This window comes from Rhinolophus sinicus, chromosome 13, assembly GCF_057876585.1.
Source record: "Rhinolophus sinicus isolate RSI-liver-muscle chromosome 13, RSI-T2T, whole genome shotgun sequence".
Classification (NCBI taxonomy): Eukaryota; Metazoa; Chordata; class Mammalia; order Chiroptera; family Rhinolophidae; genus Rhinolophus; species Rhinolophus sinicus.
The window spans coordinates 25,193,365-25,217,286 of NC_142513.1; the positions used below are offsets into that span (position 1 = coordinate 25,193,365).

At 49.6% G+C, this 23,922-nt stretch overlaps 1 protein-coding gene across 5 annotated transcripts in view; it reads right to left on the reverse strand.

Annotated features, from left to right (window-relative positions):
- Positions 1 to 11,634: 11,634 nt before the first annotated feature.
- Positions 11,635 to 23,922, reverse strand: part of UBOX5 (U-box domain containing 5) — a 30,785-nt gene continuing 18,497 nt past the window's right edge. For 3 of the 5 annotated variants that reach the window (XM_019733738.3, XM_019733739.3, XM_019733737.3), the window contains exons 2-5: positions 19,347 to 19,441; positions 16,987 to 18,178; positions 14,787 to 14,948; positions 11,635 to 12,381 (exon numbers count right to left, since the gene is read on the reverse strand). In XM_019733738.3, the coding sequence (XP_019589297.3) occupies positions 12,173 to 12,381; positions 14,787 to 14,948; positions 16,987 to 18,178; positions 19,347 to 19,400 (1,617 nt within the window). In that variant the 5' untranslated portion in view covers positions 19,401 to 19,441 and the 3' untranslated portion in view covers positions 11,635 to 12,172. The remainder of the gene's footprint in view (positions 12,382 to 14,786; positions 14,949 to 16,986; positions 18,179 to 19,346; positions 19,442 to 23,922) is intronic. The other 2 variants (XM_019733741.3, XM_019733744.3) reach the window with 2 other exon arrangements.

Here is a 23,922-nt window from a genome sequence, read left to right on the forward strand (position 1 = left end):
TTGGTTCATGACCCCAGACTGGTGGGTTGGAGAGCCACAAACGCCCTTCCCTCAGGCCACGATAGTGCCCCTCTGGTCGTTGGATCCAGGCTAGCCACCCTACCTCTTAGGCTTTGCACAGCCCCCAACTCTCCCAGCTTCCAAGCTCTTGGTCTCCTTCAAGGAAGCCTTGGGGGACAGGGCTGCCTCCTCCCCACCAAGTGCCCTGAGGGGTCCAGCATCCTGGGGAGGGGACCTCCCACACTCAGAACTGTGAGAACGCTGGAGCCCAACGGTCTGTTGGAGTTTGGCTGCTGTTGCTGGAAACATCATAACTTGGGCATGTCACTTGTCCCTTTGTGCCTCACTTTTTTCCGGTGTGAAGTAGGGAAGTTACTAGCAGCCACCTCATAGGGCTGTTGTGAGGACTGAAATCATGTAATACATAAGAGCTTAAACAAATGCCTGTACCATTGTAAAGTTTATTACAGGTAGTATTGTATTATTAATACCACTATTCTTACTAAGAGCTGAAGAGATTTTTCCAGAGAGAATATCCTCCTGGGTTAATCCAAGAGGAACACTTTCATTCTATTCATGACCTAGAAAGAAGCTTGGTCTGAACTTTTGCCCTCCTGAGTCTCTGTGGGTTGGAGGGCAGGCCGGCCCGAGGTGGGGTGGGAGGTCAGGGTCTGGCTTCAGCCAGTTGTGTGGCTTTGGCCCAGCACCTTACCTGTCTGCACTTCAGGTTTGAGTTCCCCTCTGAACAGAGGGGCTGCACTAACTGAAGGGCACAGGTCCTAGGACAGACCAGGACACCCATGTCCTGAACAGCTGTGTCGACAGGATCAGTATTCTCAGACTTGCCTCTCACACCAGAGCCCCTGGGAGACCCCAAACCCCGACTCCACACAGAGGCCAGAGGGCCTGCTACTCCCAATACCACTTTCTTGGAACTCACACAGGCAGGAAAAAGCATCATTGTGCTGACTGGCTGTAAATATACTGTAAAGCTATCACCTCATACATCACGTGATACCTCACACGCTTCCTATACTTATATGTTCCCTTTCCAAAATTACTTTTTCACACTTTCTCCATCCTTCTGTCTCCTACACCTCAGCTCATGATCTTGATTCACACATTGTTTTAAAAGGGAGGATTTTTTTTCCAGTCTTTCCCTACCCTGCCACCACCACTGATGTAATGATGTCAGTGGTTAGATCAGCATTACGAGCTAGATGGCAAATAACCCTCTGAGCTAAGCCATGTGGTATATTATGATGATCCTTCCATCGTTAAACAAGTGTTTGAGTTCCCTGGAGTTAGTGACTGCCTTGGTTTTTTAATGTAGTCCATCTGCCGTTTTTATTCAGAAGTCAACATTTACTCTTCAACACCCTCTACGCCGGCTTCTGCCCAAACCAGTCCACTGAACTCCTGTTATCAAGGTCATAAATTACCTCCATCTTGCCAAATTTGGTGGTCATGTCTGTGTTCTCATTTTCCACAATGCCCTAGCAGCATTTAACATGGTTGAGCACTTGTCCTTTTTAAAAATATGCTTTATTCAGTTCCATTGATACCACCCTCTTGGGTTTTTTTTTAAATGATTTTTTTTTTTAATTGGGGAAGGGGAACAGGACTTTATTGGGGAACAGTGTGTACTTCCAGGACTTCTTCCAAGTCAAGCTGTCCTTTCAGTCTTAGTTGTGGAGGGCACAGCTCAGCTCCAGGTGCAGTTGCCGTTGTTATTTGCAGGGGGCGCTGCCCACCATCCCTTGGGGGAGTCAAGGAGTCTAACTGGCAACCTTGTGGTTGAGAGCCACAACCAACTGAGCCATCTGGCACTGGCCCATGTGGGAATTGAACCGGCAGCCTTTGGTGTAGGAGCACGGAGCTCCAACAGCCTGAGCCACCGGGCCGGCCCTCAACTCCTGATTCTTAGCTGCTGCCCTGCTGGTTCCCAGGGTTCTCCAACTGCAATCACACCACCATCCAGCTGCTCCTCCCAGAACCTGAGACTCACCCCAAACCCGTCTTCTCTTTCTCTCCCTCTTTGTTAGTCTTATCTCTGAAATCTATCTGATTCTTTCCACCCCTGCTTTGGAATCTCAGAATCTACTGTTTCTGTGTCCTGGAAGTTTCGTCTGTCCTCACCAAGATTCACCTGGCTGCTTAAATGTCATCTCCTAAAAGGAGCTCTCCCTGACCATCCACCTGCAGCATCCCGCACCTCCACCTTGATTATTTTCAAACTTGGGTCTATGTCAGTGGGTTTAATAGCACCTGCTACACTTGTGGTCCATTTATTTGTCTGTTTATATTTGTGTGTGTGTGTGTGTGTGTGTGTGTGTATGGCTGTACCCCCTTGAGAATGAAAGCCCCAGAGCAGAAAGGACTATTTTTCTGTGCAGTACTATGGCCCCCACCCTTGGTACAGTGTTTGCCACACAATGGGTTTTCAATAATTATGGAAAGAAGGGAGCTAGGGAGGGAGGGGAGCCTTGGGTACTAGTTCTCCAGGGAGTTCCCTCAGTTCTCCAGGGAGTTACTATGTGACCTTGGGCAAGTCACACCTGTTCCCAAGGTTACTTGCTGGACATATACTTAACCCCATTTCCTATCTCACTGAGGTCTTCAGGGAATCAGATGAAAGTGCTATTAAAGGTTAAGATTTTCTGAAATCTTTACATACAAAGAGTTGCAAGCCTTCAGATTAAACCCCAAATCTCAGAACATTTTTTAAAGTACTTCCTTACCCTTAGACCATCTTTTCTCAGAACAGGTAACAGTTAACTCCCCAGGTACCCCCACTCCTCTTCCTGATTCCCCGTTTGTCAGGATCAAAGCAGTGTGTGTACCATGTGACTTCCCTGATACCTGTTGGAAGGAGGGTTGGTCTCATTTTCAAACAGATTCTTCTGCAAGCAGCAAGTGTAGCTTCTCTTCTCACCTGTTTTCCATTGGTCTGACTCCGGGCCCCTCACCAGTGTAGGCACACAAGTACTCTGTTCCCTATGAAAAGATGAACAAAAGCCAGCAACAGTGTAGGAGTCCCAGAATTGTTTACAGAATTGAACCAAAGAGAGTGCACTGAGCAGAGATAAGAAACTTGAGAAAACTGCTGGGCCTTGGGGCACAAGGCCCCCACGCCGAACTGGGGAGACCCCAGAAGGAAGAAAGACAAAAAAGCGCTCACTTCTTAATCAAAGGGGGGGAGCTAAATGTGAGTCTTTATCAGATCTCTGGAGGGAGGTACACTAAGCTTATAAGAAATCAGAAATGAAAAGACCTCATAAAAATTCTACTTGCAAAAATAACAAATAAAAAGCAAAATAAACTTTAAAAATACATTTCTGACAGACTCTTTTCTATATTAAAAGCCTGTACCACAGGAACATGGGTGGATTTATGTCTGGGGACTGTCAGCTCCAGGTCCTGGAAGGTCTGGCCTGGTGTACCCCTGGGGACAATGGCTGCTGCGCTGGGGGGTGACAGGTACTGCCCCCTTTGCTGAGCTGGGGAGGAGCCAAGGGATGTCCATATCCTCTTCCCCACGAAACAGCAGCGGACAAAGGGGCGAGAAATGCCAGTGGGCTGGGGGAGCAGAAGCAAAAGTCAGAAGGCAAGACAGGAAGCTTCGTGGGCCCCGAGGACCCCACGGGGCGCGTCCTGGGCGCACTCCCCTCGCCTGTGGCCCTGATGAGGCCCCGGCAGGTGTCCAGGAGCTGTGCCCTGACTGCTGAGGGCTTGGAACGTGGCGCCCCCATCACTTGGCGCTGTAGGCCTCGCCCTCGGGGAGGAGGCCGCGCTCTTGTCGGAGAAATGGATTCAGGGCAGCCGCGCTGCTGGGAGCGGGGGTCTCGCGTGCAGAAGCCCTGTGAGCGCCCTCCGGCCGGCGCGCCCAGGGACTCTACCTCGGCGCCAGGGCCACCGCCTCACCCCGCAGACGCGGAGCGCCAGGGTCCCTGCGGGCGAGCAGGACACGGAGGCCACCGCCCAGGGAAGACCCCCCCCCCCCCATGTTTTCAATCCGTGACTGTAGTTTGGGGGCTGTAGGCTGAATGGGGAGGTCCAGGAAGAACGGGGACGAGGGAGCGCTCCTGGCAGGATAAACAGCCTGTGGGTGCAAAGGTGTGGAGCTGCCGCAAGATTTCGCGCAGCATCAACAGTGCCCATTCTAGGGATGGCTTCAAGTGCCACTAGCCTTGTCCCTCTGCTCCGATTCCCACTCCAAGGAGGGGCGTCTCTGTGGTTTAGCTTGGCTTGTACGATGCCTGTCCCTTAGACTTTGGAATAAAGCTCCCTCAGACTAGCCAGTGGAGAAGAATAATGCCTTGAAAGAATATCAGGGTGATATTAGGAAGGTGCAATGGCTGCTACAGAGTGACCCGCCCCCAAAATCCATTGAGATGAGACCAGAGTCTCATCTTTCCTGCCCCAACACCTAACCTTAGAAGAACTGACCTCCTGCAGGTCAGGGAGGTACCTTAGAAATGCTCATTCCCTGTCTCTCTGCCCTACTAGACAGACTTCCTTTAATCAACGTGACCCCAGGACCTTGCAATGGGCCCCACTGGTTCTTCAATAAATCACCGAGTTAGTGTGCTAGACAGCCCCAGTGAGCCTCAGTTTCTCCATCTGTGCTGACTGCCCACAGTTAGACATTTGTCAGGATACAAAGTATTAGCATAGAAACATTTTCAGACTTTCTCCTTCCCTCAGTGGATTCTGGTTTTGCCCTCCCAGTTCTTCCCGCTAACCCCCTCTACAGCAGTTGTCTAGGACTTTGTGGTCGTTCCAGTGACTATTGCTGTGTAACAAACCACTCCAAAATGCAGTGCACAAAGCCACCACCATTTTATTATGTTCATGGATTCTGAAGGTCAGGAGTCCAAACAGGTGGGCACAGCAAGGGCACCTTTGTGCCACAATGTCTGGGGCCTCCGCTGGAAAGAGTGAAAGGCTAAGGGCTGGAATGATCTGGAGACTCCTTCACTCACGTGCCTGGGCACCTGGGATGGCATAAGCCAAAGGCTGGGCTCAGCTGGGACTGCTGCCTGGAGCTTCTGCCTACCTGTGGCCTCTCTGTGTGGCTTTTTACAGCTTGGTGGCCTTGGGATAGTTGGACTTTTTGTGTGGTAGCCCAGGGCTTCAAGAAAGAGTTCCAGCAAATGAGTCAGAAATAATGTGGCATTTTATGGTCGCCTCGGAAATCACACAGGGTCACTGCTGTCACATTGGATGGGTCTAAGCCACCACAAGCCCGTCTAGAGTCAAGAGAAGGAACAGAGTGCCCCTTAGGATGGCAGGAGTGTCAAATAATTGGCAACCAATCATTTAAAACAGTCACAGTGGTGTGAAGTCAGGAGGAAAGGATGAAGACTAAAGTTTAAGTAGATTTTCCAAGGAGAGCTGCAGAGAGATACGGGAGAGATGCAGAAAAGTAACTCAGGAGGCAGATGGGAGGATGAAAGGGGCATTTTAAGAAGTGTTGCTGAGTCACATCACAGTGTGAAACGGCATGTTTGCTGAATGCGTTTCTTTTGCTCCAGATTACTGAGACTGAACCGCAGTTATACAGCCCAAGCCGAGCAGGTACAGGCAGGCTCTGCCCCAGCCTGCCCCCAGGGTTCTTAAATGAGGAAACTTGCAGCATTGGAGGCGCTTACCATCATTTCCGTCATCTCATTATGGAAGGTCAATTTAGCAAGGCCATCTCATGCCGAAACGCATGCCCCAGCATCTCATTTCGCCTGGTGTCCCTGCTCCCCGGCCCTTCCTCATTCCCAGGGGCTGGATCCCCCCCGGCCTGATCTCATCCTTTGGGTGGGAGAGAGAGGAAGGCAGGTGAGAGGGGCTGTCTCTGAAGGATCCTGGTTTCTGAGGCAGGCTAATTACAGGCTTCCTAATTAATGAGCCATGGGGGTGCATTTCATCAGCTGAGTCACAATTGATGTCTGGGCCCTGGGCCCAAGGGGAAAGTATCAGGTATTGTGGGCGGGGGAGGCCAACCTGTGTCTCTGTCTCCCCCCCACCCGGATTCTCTACTCCTTCCGTTCAAACCTAGCTCTCTCTACCTGTTTTAGAGCAGGTCAGCAGCCCCCCTTCCTCCCCACTTTTGCCTCTGTGCCCTGACACTTTCCTGGGACCGTGCTCCAGTCTGTCCAACCCTTCCCTGCCCCACCGGGACCACGCAGGGCTCATCTGGTTACTGTTTCCTAACATCCAGTTTCTCTTTCAAGCTGGATCTCCCTCAGCCACACTCATCACACAGCTGGGGTCACTCTGTGCAGTATGGCAGCCACATCTGGTAGGATCCTAGCACCCACTGCCCGTGGCCGAAGCTGGCCCAAGAGCACTGCAGAGCCATTTTGCACCCGCTCCTTCCCCCACTCTCCTGTGTCAGTAACTGGGTACTTTTCCATTGACATTGCAACCAGATTTATCCATTTACATGAAGTTGACTCTGCTTAACCTTTATTAAGGGAACATCTTTTATTTTTGTGCCTGAAGGTGTAATCTTATTGAATTTTCAAAAGCGTGGTCATGAGTTACTTCATAATTAGATTTTTTGTGCCTCCGGTTCTGAGAGTACAGTGAACTTGGACCCTAGTGGAGAAGTTCCTGTAGGTTGTGGAGTTGGGTGGTCTCCCACCAGAGCACTGCTCACAGTGCCCCTGTGCCCTGCACAAGGTCCCAGTTCCATGGAGAGATCCTTAGGGACCCTATGGTGACAACATCCAGGCCACCCTGTAGGGGGGACTTAGTCTGCTCCTTGCCAACCTCTGCTACCTCCAGAGCTCTCAGGAGTTAAGAGTTGGTGGCCCTGGAGTCAGTCAGACGAGGTCTTCCGGGCACTGAGCCGTGGCTTCCTCCTTCCTCCGAGTGGTGAGATTAACTGAGGTAATACACATCAAGTACGGAGCACAATGCCTGGGATCGTGTGCTCAACACATAGATTTTTCAAAAAACATTTGAATGCAAAGGGGTTTTTTGTGTGTTTTGTAACATATGTGGCCTTCACTCTCCATAATCTCCTTGATAACATATGTAGAATCATGCATGTGTAAACCACTTGTTCCTGGGCCCATCCTCTGGACACAGCTGGCCCCTCCCCAGGGGGGCAATATGGCTCCTCCACCCTGAAAGGACCAGCAAGCACTAGCTGCTCAGGCTGCTTGCTGGTGGGGCTGGAACTGTTCTTCATATTCTTGCCAGAGAATCTTTGGGCTAGAATCCTATAAGACTCTAGAGTCTTCTAGGTTGGGTCGGAGGGTAGGTACATATGTAACTTCGCTAGACATTACCCTCCACAGAGGTTGCACCCCTTTCTTTTCCCCCAGCACAGTCTGGTAGCAGTTGTTAGTCCCCAGCCTCATCAGCAGACTGTGGTCAAACTCTGAGATTTGTGCCAATCTGCTAAACAAGAAATGGTATTTCAGGATAGTTCTTATTTCATTATATCATGGACAACATTGAGCATCTTTTGACGTTTTAAATGTTAGGGCCGGCCTGGTGGCTCAGGCGGTTGGAGCTCCATGCTCCTAACACCGAAGGCTGCCGGTTCGATTCCCACATGGGCCAGTGAGCTCTCAACCGCAAGGTTGCCAGTTCGATTCGACTCCCCCAAGGGATGGTGGGCTGCGCCCTCTGCAACTAACAACAGCAACTGGACCTGGAGCTGAGCTGTGCCCTCCACAACTAAGACTGAAAGGACAACAACTTGACTTGGAAAAAGTGCTGGAAGTACACACTGTTCCCCAATAAAGTCCTGTTCCCCTTCCCCACTAAAATCTTTCAAAAAAAAAAAAAAAAAGGTTATTTGCACTTCTTTGTGCATTTTCTTATTTTCAGGAGCCATGTATTAGGGATGTTAACCATTGTAATCCAAGTTACAAACATATTTTCCTAGCTTGTAATTTATGTTTTCATTTTGCTAATGGTGGCTTTTTCTATTTAGGTTTTTTTTTTCTTTTTGCATTCAATTTATCAATCTCTTTGTCTTAGTGTATTTGGATTTGAATTAGGAAAGTTTTCCTCACTCCCAAGTTTATAGGAATTCCCTCATTTTCCACTTTCTTCTAGATCTTAGATGGTTTCATTCTCCCAGTGACTCCAGCACCACTTACTGAAAGGTCCACCTTTCTCTATTCACTAGCGATGCCGCCGGTGTAGTACGCTGTTTCCATATACAGTTGGGCCTACTTCTGGATTTTCAGTTGTTTCATTTTGTATTCATGGGTTACTTCTCCCCACCCCCAACCCAAACTGTTAAACTGTTCATTTTCAGGGGTTCTGGCTGGTTCTTCCAAATGATCTTTAGAAGAAAGCATCTAGGGGCAGCCGGATGGCTCAGTTGGTTAGAACGCGAGCTCTTAACAACAAGGTTGCCGGTTCAATTCCCGCATGGGATGGAGGGCTGCGCCCACCATCTGAAAGACTGAAAACGGCGACTGGACTTGGAGCTGAGCTGCGCCCTCCACAAAAAGATTGAAGGACAACACTTGGAGCTGATGGGCCCTGGAGAAACACACTGTCCCCCAATATTCCCCAGTAAAAATAAAATTAAATAAAAAAGTGAAGAAAAAAAAAAAGGCATCTAATAACGAGGGCAAATGCCCATGAAATCATGTTCAGGGAAACAGCAGGGAACAGAATCACAGGATACACACATGCGGTTTTTCCTTATAGAAAAATATTAGAAGGGAAAAGATCCAAAATGTTTGCGTGGTCATCTCACTAGTATGATTGTGGGTAGCATCGGCTTGCTATTGGCACAGACCTGGATGGAAAAAACGTGCCAACTGCCATAAGGCTGCCTCTTCTCTCTTCCTCATGGCCTGGGTCCTGTGCCAGTCTGGAGATGCTGTCACCCCTCTGCGCCATGGCAGTTTGTAAGGGAGGTAGTGCCCTACAGCAGGCCGGAGCCCGGGGTTGTGACCTTTGCCAGGAGACAGGTTCAAGAACTAAGGGGAACACCAAGGGCCAGTCTCACCAAGTTCCTACTTTGGCCCTGCACTGTCCAACAGAACTTTCTCTGATGGTGGAAATGTTCTACATCTGCGCTGTCCAACAGAATAGCTATTCTGTCCAAACACACGTGGCTATTAAGTACTTGAAATGTGGCTGGTGTGACTGAGGAACTGAGTTTTTCATTTACGTTTAACTAATTTAAATAGCCACATGGGGCTAGTGGTTACTATACCCCACAGCGCATCTTTGCTAATTCTCAACCCAGCCACACCCCTTCCTAGAACTGGAAGGCAAGGTCCTGCCTGTGCAAGCAGGCTGAGAAGCCAGGCAGGTTAGAATGGGTTGGGGAGAGGGCTGGGCTGGCAGCTGAGGGGCAGAGAGGCCAGCCTGAGGCGGCCCCACCCCACCCAGCGGCCATCACAATGGCAGCCAGCCCAGCATCACAATACTGCAGGCGGGAGGCGAGCAGTGGCCTGGCAGGCAGTTTCCTCTAGGGGCAGGTCTTTGTCTGCAGACCTACTTACAGCAACCCAGGTGGCAGAGGACCGGCTCCTGGGGAAGGGAAAAGCACCCAGCAGCTGAGCAGCCTCAAGCTGGAGACCCACAGGAAGAAGCAGGGCAGGCATGGACGGGAAGACCGACTCTGGCCCAGGACCCAGGTGCTGTCCGGCGGTGGAATACGCTGTGAGCACTGAGCAGCTGCTCATCTTCTTCCTAGCGATTTGGTTCTTCTACTTCTACCTTCAGGACTACTTCTGAGCGGCCCTCCCTTCTGCCTGCTCCGGGGAAGGAGGGCAACTGGCAGAGCAAGAGCAAGTGTGGCGCAGCCCCTGCGAGTGAGGGTAGAGAGTGGTCAGGGGCTGGGGCTTTCGCCCCAGAGGACGGCCAGGACAGGTCATGGCCTCACTTTGCATCTTGGAGATGCCTCACAAAGCCTCGGGTGCCATGGCCCAGCCTCCTGCTCTTGGAGGGCCCAGGACTGCACGACCCCAACAGGTTTCATGAAGAATAAATGATACAAGAAAGGGGAAAAGACATGTGCCCCACAGAACCTGTGGTGGGGCAAGAGGGCAGTGGGTCACGTCAGGGCTTTCTGTGGTCCTGAGTTCCTCAGAGTCATGTGTTCAGGCCTGGCCCCGGGTTCTGGTGAGAAATAAACTGCTTCTGAGCCTAGTTGGCAACAAGACAAATGTTATTCCCATCTTCTAGGGAAGAGAAACTGAGCCCAGCAGTGCTTAGCGTGTTTCTGGCAACGGTGGTGAAACAACCACTTCCTTTTGGGAGGCTCCTTAAAATGAGATAAAAAGGGACGTTTCTGCAAGGATGGGGGGCTTGCTCCACCTGGTTGGAGGACAGGAACTGCCCACCCCACTGGCTCCCATGCCTGATTTCCCTGAGTGCTAGCTGAGGAGCAAGAGCCAGTTTCCAGTTTGAAATGCAGACCAAGCCCCCTGCAGGAGGGGAGGCAGCTTCCTCTGGATGGGGGGGGGGGGGGGGGAGCAGGCGACAGGAGAGCCCCTGAGGCTGCCACCCTGCACGTAGGAACTAGGCTGTTGCCCTGAGACCATGACAGGCTGAGGGTAGGAATCCCTCCGCCCCCACCAGCACTGCTTTTGCCACAAATGCTGGGGCTTTTCCTAGAATGCAGGCACACAAGGAGAGTAGGGCAAGAATCTAGAATGGCCCAGATATTTAAAGCCCAAGGGCACACGGGAGCCTCACCAGCCAAGAGGAAAGCCCACCACTGCAAACCCTGAAGTCTTTTGTGAGGCTGTGTCAAGGAAAGCGCCACGGGGAGGCAGAGGGAAGGATGCAGCCACCTTTGGGACATACAAATCCCCTAGGAACTCTTTAAAAAAATGCAAATTCCTGAACCCCAAACCCAGATCTCTAAATTCTTGGGTCTGGACTGGAGTCCAAGAATATGATTTTTTAATCAGCTCCCTACTCCCTATCAGTGTAAGGATTGTACTTCTCTCTGCCTCATGTACACAGCATTGAAACCAGAGAACACCAGCCTCCATCCCTGAGGGGCCCCCTCGGGAGCAAGGCAGCAGGCCTGTGGGAGGGGAGGGAGAGCAGGCAGCTCAGAGCCCTGGGCAGTGAGAGGGCCCCCACGGCCTGTCCACAGGGGCCTACGATGGAATGAATCTTAAGGATGAAATATGAAGCCTGCTCCTTCCCAGACATGCTCAGAAGGTAAGAGGGAAAAGCAGTGTAGTTTCTCCCTGACATTCTTCTAGTGACTAGAATCTATTCCATTCAGTAAACAGTTGTAGGACTACCTATTTTCCCTCTGGGACTCTATAAATTTTGAATGGAAAAAGAAATGCAGCCTATAAACAAGTAGTTTTCCTGAAATGGGCCCCAGGCAGAAAAGGTGCCTTCCTCCCCAGAGGGCAGCGGCCAGCTCTGCCGCAAGGCAGCTGAAATGCACGCTGGCACCCGGCCCCAGGGAGAACACTCAGCTCTCCCCACCCACGCACACCCACCTGCAAACACTCACACATCACCCATCTGAAAACACAACTTCTTGCCCCTTCAGGCCACTGACCCGAATTATAGCTTGACTCGGGTTGCAGGGACTGCTCACTGCTGCCCCGTGACAGTCTCACTTTGCGTGGATGCAGGTGGGGGACAGGAGTATGACGACACAGACAGGCAATCCGCCAGGAGGAAGCCCACAGCAGACGTCAGCCATCGCTTTATTAAGGCTCCGCATAATCTGCCAGTAGGGGGCTGAGTCATTCACTCCACAGACCCCTGCCACGGTCCACTTGTGGGTGACACTGAAGGCCGAGGCTCTCTCTGAGATCCCAAGCCAGTCAACTGAGCTCCACGCACATCCACCCTGCAGGATGGGGAAGGGGTGTATGCAGATAACTTGGGGGCCCTCAGCAGGGTGGGGCTGGCTCTAGCAGGTCCAGGGCTCAGGTGGGGGCGGGCAGGAAGGTACAGGAGGGCAGGGACATCTCCCCCATCCTTCCCAGCCCGAACTATGGCTTTGTTATCCTATTGCCACTTGAGCAGGAGTGGAGCGCCCCTCCCCACCCCTCACTCCAGGCCTGTGCTACACTGTGGGAGGTAAGAAAGGGAAAGCCCTTGGGAAAGAAGAGGCCCTGCTGTGCCTAGAACCTGGCCAGGCCTCGGGGGAGCGGTGGCCCCCCACTCGTGTTCCTCCCAGCCACGGGTCTTCCAGGCTGCGTTCAGTCACTCAGAAGTGGACCCGTAGCACGTCCTGACTGGCAACTGGCTGCTGGCAGGCTGCGCACATCATGGGCAGGGAGCGCTGCTTCTCACCCAGGCAGGGCCGGCACAGGAGGTGGCCGCAGGGAAGCTGGTAGACGGGCTCCTTTTTGAAGTAGGGAGAAAACACTCTTTTGCAGGAGGCACACTCGGGTCCCAGGACGCTCCCAGGCTGCTCTGGTAAATCAGGGAGGAAAATAGGCCAGGGTTAGGGAAAGCGGCCCCCTGCCAGGCAGGCTTGTCCTGGAGGCAGGGCACATGCCTGGAGTGGGATGTCCCACCCTGTCGCCCCGCGCTCAGCGGCCTGGCTGCTCCGGGAGCAGAGGCACCAGAGAGCCTGGGAACCTGGAAGGCCTCCTCTGGCTCGTCAACTCTCGGCACTCGCATGAACGCTCGAGAAAAGCTGGCTTCTGAGGGCAGCCGGTAGCACTGGGCCTTCCTCCCGGTCTCCCCAAAGAGGTACTTTCCCCTGGGACAGGCTCCCAAGGCCAGGGCAAGGCACAAGCTATGCTGCCAACCTTGATCAACTGCATGAAAAGGAAACAGCAGAAAAGAGTCTGGTGTTCCAGGGTTTGGCAGGTCATGCAGGGGAGGGAGGTCGGCAGACGGGCAGCAGGGCTGAGGTCTGTGCCGGCTGGGGAGCCTGGGGTCTGCTTCTCTTCAGCCCTGCAGCTCCCTCCCCACCTGTCCATCCCTGCCCTGTGCCGTGGGCTCTCTCTCCTTCCACACTTCCCACAAGGCCTCCTCAGGGAGGCCCACGGTGGGGGTCCCACTGCCTGCCCTCCCACAGCGGCACCCTCTCTTCCTTCCCTCGTGGCCACTCCCCAAGGAGGCTGCTCTTTCTCTCCCAATCCACACCCCTCTGGAGAGAGCAAGGATGGCCTCTTGGAGAAGAGCCGTAAGAATGAAAAGGGGCCAGCCATGCAGAATGAACAGGACAGTGAGTATAAAGAATGGCTGGTCCATTCAGAAGAGAGAAGACACAGAGGTGTGATGGCTGACAGTGTAGCTCAGAGGCGAAGGCGGGGAGGGGACGGGGGCTGAGCACGCAGGACCACGCAGGACCTCACAGGACCTCACAGGACCTCACAGGGCCTCACAGGCAGCAGGAGTTGCGATGTTATTCCAAGTTCAATGGGATGTGATGGAGGAATTCTAAGAAGTGGAGGAGCATGATCTGGTTTCCATTATAAGGCTTCTCAGGCTCCTCCGAGGATGATGGGCTATGGAAGGAAAGCGTGGCCGTGAGGGACCAGAGGGGCTGCGGCAGGAGCTGGGGCCGGGGGGCAGCAAGGGGAGTGGAGCAGAGGTTACTCTGAGGTCTATTTCAGAGGAGTATGAACAAGACCTGATGAGGGGCAGAATGTCAGCGTGAGGACACTGAGGGAAAACCAAGAGTGACCTCCACGTTCCAGGCCTGACCAAAGCGTAGAAGACGCTGCCCTTTACCCTCATGGGGTGACAGGGGCGGTGGGGGGCCCTCTGGAGCAGTTGAGTTAGAATGCTCACTCAGGATATCCGTGAATTTCCCACGTGGAGGCACCACGCGGCCATCAGGGAGGGTGGGGTCTGGGTGGGAGTTGGAGAGGTGGGAGCTACAGAAGAACACGGGCTGTTACCGGCCAAATGGGCTCTCACCTGGGTGACAGAGAGAAAAGGTTCCAGGACCAGAGTCTAGAGGAGAAGGAAGAGTCAGCGATGGCAAGAGGGACCATTGAAAATAGGGAGAAAAAGAGCAGAACAAGAGAGAAGCTGCTTCCGGGAGGAGGGGCCGGCTGGCCACATCACATGCTGCCGAGAGGACGACTGTGGTATTTAGGGTCATGGACATCGCTGGGCATTCGGACAAGACAGGTTCTTGGGAATGGTCAGGATGGCAAACGGAATCAGAGAGATAAGGAGGTGGGACCAGAGGCAGAAGAGGTAAGATGGCCTGTGGTTCAGACACGCGGAGGGCCTGGCTCTGGACAGGCAGGAGGAAGCAAGTGTCTGCCTTCTCATCGGCCCCACCAGGTGGCATCTTGGAAAAGATGCCCCAGCATTCCAGTCAGGTCCCCTCACTCTGTATCCTAATCGATTCCATCATCCAGTGGGGCCCCAGGTTCATTTTAGGCCAAAACCAGCTCAGTAAACTACCACTGTTCTTTCCTACGACTACGGAAATGTCAGTGGGAAGGGGTGCAGATGACACACTCAACCCCACACTTCCCATTTACAAAAGGACCCAGATGTCAGATGGGAGACAAAACTAGATAAGAAAAAATAAACTAAAGAAGAGAAACAAACAGAAGTCCTCAGGACAGAACGATTAATATTACATATTACCAAAAACACAGCAGGGGTGGCCAAGGCCTAAGTCCACAGAATTACTAAGAGTTGTTGGCTAAAGAAAGCTTTCCTGTGAAGAGGTGAAACTTTACCAGCTGCTCCTCGGTTCCCCCCGGAAAAGGAAAGAGACCAAGTTCTCCCCCCAGGCCTGCGTGTTGGAGCTAAGGAGCTGGGCATGGAGGGCCCCAGAGCCACAGAGGCACGGCCCAGGTTCCCATTAAGGGCTCCACGGAGCTGGATGGGACCCAGGTTACCCGAGCCGGTGCCCGGCCTCCAGGAAGTGCCGCTCGCTCTTGTGCCGAGGTGCTGGAGCTGTCCCCTGGTCAGCCGCGCCGTGAAGGAGGGCATGGAACCAAGGGTCGATGTCAAGGCAATTTCCAGGCTTTGTGACAACTTCTGCTCATGGGACACTGGACCTGTCGAGAGATGCACAGACCACAATATCCAGGGAGAGGTTTGGGAAAAGAGAAGACCAAAACACGAAGTCTGCTGAGGACTACAAACATGGCGCTTCTAACTTTAAATACATGTAAAGAAAGTCCTCCCCAGTATCTCCTAGTAGATTGTGATGACAGAATACCGGAGTCACACCTGGGGACCCGGGCGGTTCCTATCCAGCCCACCCGCTTTCAAGGTTCCTGGGCTCTGCGCTAGCTTTCCTTCTCCAGGACAAACTGCTGGGCAGGCAGGGGCCACCTAGTGGCTCACCTGCAGAACTGCACTCTACTTTCTGAAGGCCTCCCGGCCGGAGGAGGAAATGACCAGGGCAAGCAGATGTCCAGCCTTGTAGCCCTGCTCCCTACCCCACCCCCTCCCCAGCAGCTAGTCTGCTCTTTCCCCATCTCCTCCTTTTGGGGGCCCCGACCACTATGCAGGGCTGGTAGCCGGCACCTCTAGGAGTTTGTGTTTTCTCTCCCGTTGGGTAAAGCGAATGGAAAAAGGAAGACCTCATCTGCCCACTCCATCATCAGGGGTTTCTCCGTGTGGTCCACAGAAGGCCAAGCAATGGACTGAGGGTGAAGGCAACAGCTGCCCAAAGAAAGAAACTGCTTGGTTCACAAAACTGCCCAAAGTGGGGAATGGTATGTTTTGTCTCCAGTTTGTAGGGCAAAGGACATCAGCTTGGACCCTTGAAAGAATGCCGGTGAGCGTGTCCTGTGTCACCAACAAATATGTCAAGGCCAACACCACTGGAGACCTCCACAGACATGTGAGTCTAAGGGCCTTCCCCCTCATCTCAGCCACTGCACCTCAGATGCTTCCAGGAGTTTCTGGGGGTCCTGCTAACTACCATTTACACTCAAAACCAAAAAAGACACAGATGTCACCTTTAAGCCCACTACTTGCCTTTTAGAGTAAGAGGAAATTAAAAGAATAAAGTCTAAATAGATGAATTTTCCAAAAGAAGAGCTAGCTCCAAAAGCACCGGGCACTGACGGTCACGGGGAATGATACCAAATGTGTACGGGGTAAATAATGCAAATACTGTTAAATTGTTTCAGAGTTAAGAAAAGGAAAATTTCCTAATTTGTCTAATGAAGCAAATAAATCATCCATAAGAAAACCTGACCAAATACGGCGAGCGCACATGTGCACAGACACACGACAGTCTAATTTCACTGATGAATGCAAAAATCCTAAATAAAACACTAGCAAACAGAACCAAGCAGCCCATTAAGAGAAGCAGACCAAATGGCGTTCACTCCGGGAATGCAGTAACGGTTCAATATTAAGCCTATTAATGCCCTTTCTCACATTTGAAGAGCTAAGGATGAAAAACCCTAATTTTATCTCCACTGATACTGAAAAGGTAGCAGACAAAATCCAACCACGAATCTTAGATAAACGCGGAATCTTAGATTCCTTAAATAAAATAGGAATCAATGGTGTGGAACAGTGGCTGAAATGGCTCCCAGTGAACCCCACCTCCTGGTCCGTCCGCGTGCCCTTGGGTACGCCTCCCTGAGCGTGGGCTGACCTTTAGTGACTTGCTTCCAACAGAACAGTGTCACTTCTATCCACGACTGGGTTACGCGAGACGGAATTCCAGCTTGTGTGCACACAGCTACTACGTTATGTGCTGCCCTTGTGAGGCCCACGTGGCCAGGACCTGTGAGCCAACTCCGGCCGCCGACCAACAAAGAGGAGAAGCCCCAGTGCAACAAGTTCACAAGGAACTGAATCCGGCAACAACCATGAGGACGTGAATCCCTCCCCAGTCGAGCTTCAAGACGGGCAGCCCCACCGCACTGAGAGCAGCCTTGAGCAGATTGAGCCGGCAAGCGGCACCTTGATTCCTGACTAGAGAAGCTATGAGATAATGAATGTGTGGTGCTTTAAGCCAGTGAAGTTTTGGGACAATTTCAGCCAGCAAAGCACAAGACAAAGGGCAATAGTGCCATGTGTCACTAGGAGGAGGAGAGATGACCAGGCAGGACACGGGATGGGGGTTACCTGTGGAGCAGTCCATGTGTGCCAGCCCGAGCTCACCGGCAGCTTTCATCTTCTTAGCAGTGTGCTCTGAGGTAGTGGGTGTGACCAGAAGGCTTGTGGTAGAAAAACAGGAAGCATTTACACCGAGGCTACTGTCTGGGACATGTTCAGCCTGCTCCATCTTCCTTTTCCGAGACGGCAGAGCAATGGAAGAAGGGGTCACTGCCAATGCAGGCTGTGCTCTCCCAAGCAGGTGGCAGCCAGGGATGGAGTGCTGGAGCAGGAAATGGTCGATCCGGGCCTTCAGGGAGGGGTGCGGCAGGGGCTGGGAGTGTGGAGTAAAGGCTACCCCCGTGAAAGGGTCGCTGGGCACGCGGCCCCACGTGGCTTCACTGTGGTTACACTTCTCCAGCGTGCTCTGGTCAATGACCTTGCCCGAGGGCAGCAGCATGGGGCAAGGCATGATCTCCAGGGTGATGGGATCCAGGAACTCCTCAGGCACGTCCCGGATCACTTCCGCCAGCTCCTGCAGGCTGGAGGGCGCCTGCTGGCTGCCAGGGTCACAGTCACTGTCCATGGGCAAGGCCGGGGCCTGCACAGCCACGTCCTGAGGGAGGCTCTCTGTGGCGAGCAGCAGGACGCTGTCTATTACCTCCTGCGAGCAGGTTCTGGCTGGCTGACCCCACACTTCTAACCGCTTGATGCAAGGGATACCGCTGCCTGTCACGTGGGTGATACAGATCTTGAGATGGGCCACGTGGTTGAGGGAAAGAGCCCCTTTATTCCAGAGCTCCTGGGCCACAATAGCAGGGGAAGGGAGTGTGGCTTCCATTGGGCCAAAAGGTGGCCTGGCCTTGAAGCCCCTGTGATTAAACACCACTTGGCTCTGATTTTTCAAAAAGACTTTACCGACCAAGGTGAACGCCTCCCTGTCTGGGATGGAGGGCTCGGCTGGGCCCGGAGTCCGACACTCGGGGGAAGTCCAAGAACCTCTGCTGGATGAGGCAGACGTGTACATTTCCAGGCCAGTGACATTCTGGCCTCCCCCAGCTGCTGCAAGGTCTACGTTAATCCTACAGATTTCCACATTGAAGGGAAAGGAAACTGTCACATAGACTGGTGGCTTAATGAAATACTCTGTCCTAAAACCATGACTTCTCTTTGTGAGGTCTTCAGAGATGAGATTTTCTACTTCATAGCCATCAGCTGATATCTAGATGAAATGACAAATATCAGACACATTAATTTGATGACATCCAAATGAAGACAACTAGTTTTCAAGAACTTGCCACTTATAAGAAAACTCTTTAAAGAAAGTCTGAAGTTCCTCATTTGAAATTTCCTCTATTACATTGACTTCTCCTGGGTTTTTCTGCAGGCTCCCAAGATCAGGTCGAAGGCTGAGGGCAACTGTGTCCGCAAGTACTGCCCTTAAAAAATGTGAGCAACGAAACTCTGCCCAACCCAACCAAAACCCCTTCCAAATAACATCTCTGTGAAGAGGGGGCATATATATTAATACTAGTGGTTTTTTATTTCAGAAGATGAAAAACTGAAGATTTAAGGACAAACGATAGTCATTAAAGTTTTCAATATTGTATTTGGACTACCCATTATAATAAGTTTCCCTAGGAAGGTATAACAAACAAGTTTCTTATAAATCTATGAATAACGAAGCTTGGTTTAAAAAAAGAAAAAGAAAAAACGTGTGCAAAGGTACAAGGACCATAAAAAACGATGGGAAATCTAAAACAGTGGATGTGCTGCTATAAGGTGGGATTGTGAATAACTTTTTCCCCTTTTAATACTTCTAATACTTGTTATAACCAATGGACATTTTAAGGTATCTTTGTCTGAAGGAGTCAGCTTAACAATCTGGGAACCTGAAATAGTACACGAAGTGCAGAAACTCCAAATTAGGGGAGGGGTTCCATTCTCCCTTTAGAGCTTCCTTATTCCGGGCTCTGAGCTGTGGAAAGACACCCTCCTTACACAAAAGGGGAGGCAGCTTAATTCCTATAAAGAACAAGGAATCCAAATAACAAACACAAGCCATTAGTTCTAGCATTTGGAGTGACAAGAGCTGGGTGTGGGGGGGGGGAGTATTTCTACCTTCACTATGACTTGGAGCGGAATTAAAATTTATCATCACAGGAAAAGCACAGCGAATGCCACCTTCCACAAAATGAGTCACAGCTCACCTTGTAACGGAGCCGTCTGACTCCAGAGCTGCGGCCTGACCCCCGCTTACCTAAACATCATACGGTGGAATCTAAAACAACGAGGGTGAAAGTACATTAAGCTTGAATTAAGTTCACTAAACAAGGAAATGGGGGAAAACATGGAAAATAGGTATCATGTATTATGCTTGTTTTGTTTACCTTGTTGCAGTGAATTCTTGGTCTGAACTGTGGAAGGCAAAGATTTATTACCATCTTTGTGGCTGAAAGGATAGCTTCCAAGCATCAGAAATAGCCTTAAATAAGAAAATAAAACTTGGCATTAGACAAGTTAAAATTCAATTCTAAACTTTTAGGAGTTGATTCCTAAGAGAAGAGAATCAAATAGGGTGACAACAAAAACTATCATACACACTTTCTTTGTATCCTACATGTGATACTGGGGGGAAAAAATTAGTCTGAAAAATTACAGAGGAGACTTCTGTTGTGATGGGGCAGGTTGGCAAAGACTTCCGGTTCTCTGACTGGCAGCTGTTCTACAGGTCAGTGGAGGTAAAGGCCTGCCAGCTCAGTGGGGGGCTCCCCATAGGAAAGGGAGGGTCAACGGTGGCTGAGCTCAGACAAAAAAAATAGCCTACTTAGCTAGAGGGTTTATAATGGAAAGGGTCACAGGACATAGTCATAGTGGTGCTAAGCATGCAATTATATTTTCTTATTAAAACAAAGCTAGTAAGAGTGAAAAGCATTATTCTTGAGAAATAGAAAATCTTAGGGCTGGAAAGCGCCTTTAAAAGGACATCTACTCCAAGTAGTCATGCTAATGACCAATGTCCTGAGTGGGGAAAACAGGTGAAGGTGGTCAGAAAGTACCAACTTCCAGCCATAAGAGAAATAGTTTAGGGATGTACAATATGGTGGCTATAATTACCAATACTGTATTGTATATTTGAAAACTGCTGAGAGTAGATCTTAAAAGTTCTCATAACCAGAAAAAAGGAACTCTATGTGAAGTGATGGATGCTACTGATTTATTACAGTAATCATTTTGCAATATATACATATATCATTATGTTGTGCACCTTAAGGTTTTACAATGTCATGTGTCAATTACAGCACAATAAAACTGGAGGTAAAAAATGACCAATACCCAGCAACCTTTGGGACTCTCTGCAGAGAAGCAGGGAAACCACTAGAAACATCCCTCCCAGTGGCAAGCCTGTCTGATGGATCCTTGGGTGAGGCCATCCAGCCATTCTATGCTTTTCCGCCTGGCTGACAAGGCCATGACAAACTGTTAGCCCCACAGGGACAGGGCCGTCCTCTGGAGTCTTTGCTGTCATGATCAGTAAGTGCCACTTGCAGAGGCCAGGCACGTTGGGTGTCCTGAAACAGTTCAGTGGGCAGTTTCTGCGCAGTGAAGATCTGCCACGGGACCTTTAAATATTTATTATCTCAGCCTGGTCCCTATAAACATAAAGTACTTCTTTTTTTTTCCAAGTGTGTTTTTCCAGGACCCACCAGCTCCAAGTCAAGCAGTTGCTTCAATCTAGCAGTGGAGGGAGCAGCTCACAGTGGTCCAAACGGGAATTGAACAGGCAACGTGTTGTTAAAAGCATCGCGCTCTAACCAACTGAGCACCGGCTGCCCCACAAAGTATTTTTTAACATGGTCTTAATATATGCTCAATTTTCTAGGAAGGGAACTTCCATGTAAATCATAGAAAGATCCTACTTTGTTTTGTTCAGATCTTTACCAAGAGGAGTTTACCATTTCTGAAACCGCATCACCGAGAATAATGCTAATACACCTGACAGTCTACATTTGTAGCAGTCTACATTCTAGGTGATTCTACATGTTCGTAAAAGCTCCTGATTACTTCTTTATGCCTTCCAGTATGGTTGTACCCAAACATTTACACATGAGAATAAATTTTACTATCATATTTTAAAAGTTCTCCTTTATATTACTGTTATGGCATTTGTGTGTATAGATATATGCATATAATATGCATGTGTGGTTATATATATATATATATATATATGAATATGTGTGTGTGTGTGTATACACTGCCACAGGGAGTTCTCTTTCCCTCTGCCTTTGCTGGAAAAGGCTTTGATAAGAAAAAAGAGATAGAAACTTTGTTATCAAAATACCAAGAGGTGGTTAATATTGGTAAGATAAAGGTACCACTAGTCTGCAACCATCTCTAGTCTGCAATCATCTCTATCCCCACAATCTATTATCTTTGGCCTTTTTTCTCTCTTTCAGGGGAGGAAAAAAACAACTCTGGCAGAGGTAACTGCAAACTCTTTTGAAGTACTGACTTTATTTCATAGTGGGAGGCACTGATCTCACCAACATATTCATTCTTCCTATCTTGTTATTTTCTTCGACATTTCACACTGTGGTCTTTTAACTTTATTCTACATATTACGAAATTAATTTCTCTGAGAACCTAAATGCTAGGACCAGAGCAAGTTGGGCAGGGTCTTCTTGGCGCCATAATGAATAGCTTTCCGGCGAGTATAAAGTCAAATGGAAGTCTTCAGAACTTCTGAGCACCCAACTCAATGGTAAATGGTAGCATAAGGTGGTCTTGCCCAGATGTGACCACCCTCAGGACAACTGCCCTTTGTCTTTAACCCCTGGCTCGGCTATCACCTGACACCCGCTCCTGTGGTTGGACTTGAGAGATGAGCAGGATGAGAAGGGCAAGGCTGAACAGGAGAATTCCAAACTTTCGTTAAATTGCATCTCAGACACCTGAAAGGAAAGAATCGAATGCCCCACCACCCGCTGCAGCCATGTAAAGGCCTTATCTATACTGGGTCTCAACTAACCCAGGGCTCACTCTTCCGGTGAGTCGTTAGGTAAGGACCCTCTAGTAACAAAAACATACCACTGGCCAGGGAGGCACATACACCAAAGGGCTTAGAGAGGCCACCGGGAATTTTGATTTCAATCTTACTAACTGGCTAGCCCTCAAGTGGGTACTAATATCCTGACGCTGCAGATAAGAACCTGAGGCTCAAAAAGAGGTTAAGCTGGGACGCAGATTCCAAACTTTCCCTAACCACCCTGGTTAGTCTGCTTGCTCACCATTTGCCTTGAAGGATTCACCAGGAAGTTATACGGATACCTTACAACGTTTTTTTGTTGTTACTTAGGTCAAGGTTTGGTATCATTCATTTAAAAAAAAAAAATCAATTCTTCCAAACTTAAAATTAATGTGGCTAAGCTGTACTATGTAGACATGTGGAACCTTGAATGTCCTCTCCAGCATGTGTCGGATCAAACCTCAGACTGCTTTTGGAGGAAAATCCTTAGGTAAGCTAGTTTAGTCAAGCATCTCTCATGCGGCTTCTCAACCTTCATCAGAGGTTGTTAATCTCATCAGCCAATTACTGAAGCCCATGAACCTGTACCCGACAGACAGCCGGCGACCTGCTCTCCACAGCACTTACCAACAGCTAACTTGAGAGGGATTTCTTTCCACTGTTCAGTCCTTCCACGTTAAATTTAGTGCCAGCCTAAGTGGCACCTCTTGCCTCCCTGCCTGGAATCCCTGGTGGTGGCTGCTGCATTCACAACCCCCACCACCGTCTGGCAGACTTCTTAGCAGTGGGGACCCTCAGCTGTAGCAAAAATAAATGTAACACACCAATAAAAACTCAGTGGTCATTCTGTGAAGATTCACAGGAAACCAGGGTGATACAACATCAACTGAAAACCACAATTTTAGTCTCTAAATGTACTATTCCCTCGGGCTGCCCCTCAGAGCAGGGCACTGGGGCATCTCACGTTTCCCAGCCATAACCAGCACACAATCCTCACCTCACTGCAAATACTTTTACCAAACTGTTCACTGGTTCTGTGTGGCCCATTAGCAAGGAATTTCATAAGAGACAGCTCTACCTATAAAGTCGGGTGCCGTTTTATTGTCAAAATGATCATTCTCTGCTTGGCACAGTATCTTCTCTTGGGACCCATGAAAAAATTCCCTTTGGTCTCAGTACTAGGAACAGCTGTTTCTTCCAATCAGTTCAGTATTTTACGGTATGAATATGAATCATTCAATTGATCATGACCATTTCTTTACTTTGGCTGCAGAAAGCTCAGAATAAAATCTGTGGTGTCCCTCAAATTTCTCATTGCCTGAGTTCTTCAATTATTTTTATATAATAGTATAATATATATTGTGAAAGCTACCTTAAATTCACTTTGGATCAGGATGGGGTTTAAATAATCAACCATTTTCCTTTTGGTGGATGGACATTTAGGTTGTTTACTTTTTACTATAAAAATATTAAGATAAAAATCTTAAGTAGATTTTTGTCTTCGTACAATTTTGAGTTTTTTTCTTAACGGGGCCTACATGTTTCTTGTTAAGCTTACTATTTATGAACAGGAGGATCCTTTTATCCCATTAATTTTTCTAACCAGTTATTCCAATATATAGGAAAGCTTTTCAATTTGCTGTCTTTATTATTATTCAGTTATCTTATTGAACTCATTGATTCTAATAGATTTTTAGTTGGTTTTTAGGGAGGTTTCTACTGTCTGAAAGAGTCTTTCTCAAAATGGTAACTCTTATTTCTGTCTCTCAAGTTACTTACTACATTAGTTAGAACTTCCAGAATTATATGAAAAACTAATCGAGTTCCTATGCTTGTTTTGTTCCCATTAGAAGATGCCTCTAGTATTTCATCTTTGAACACGTTATTGTTAGTCTGAAATACTCTTTTATGTTAGTAAAGCATTCTAATTTTCAGTTTTT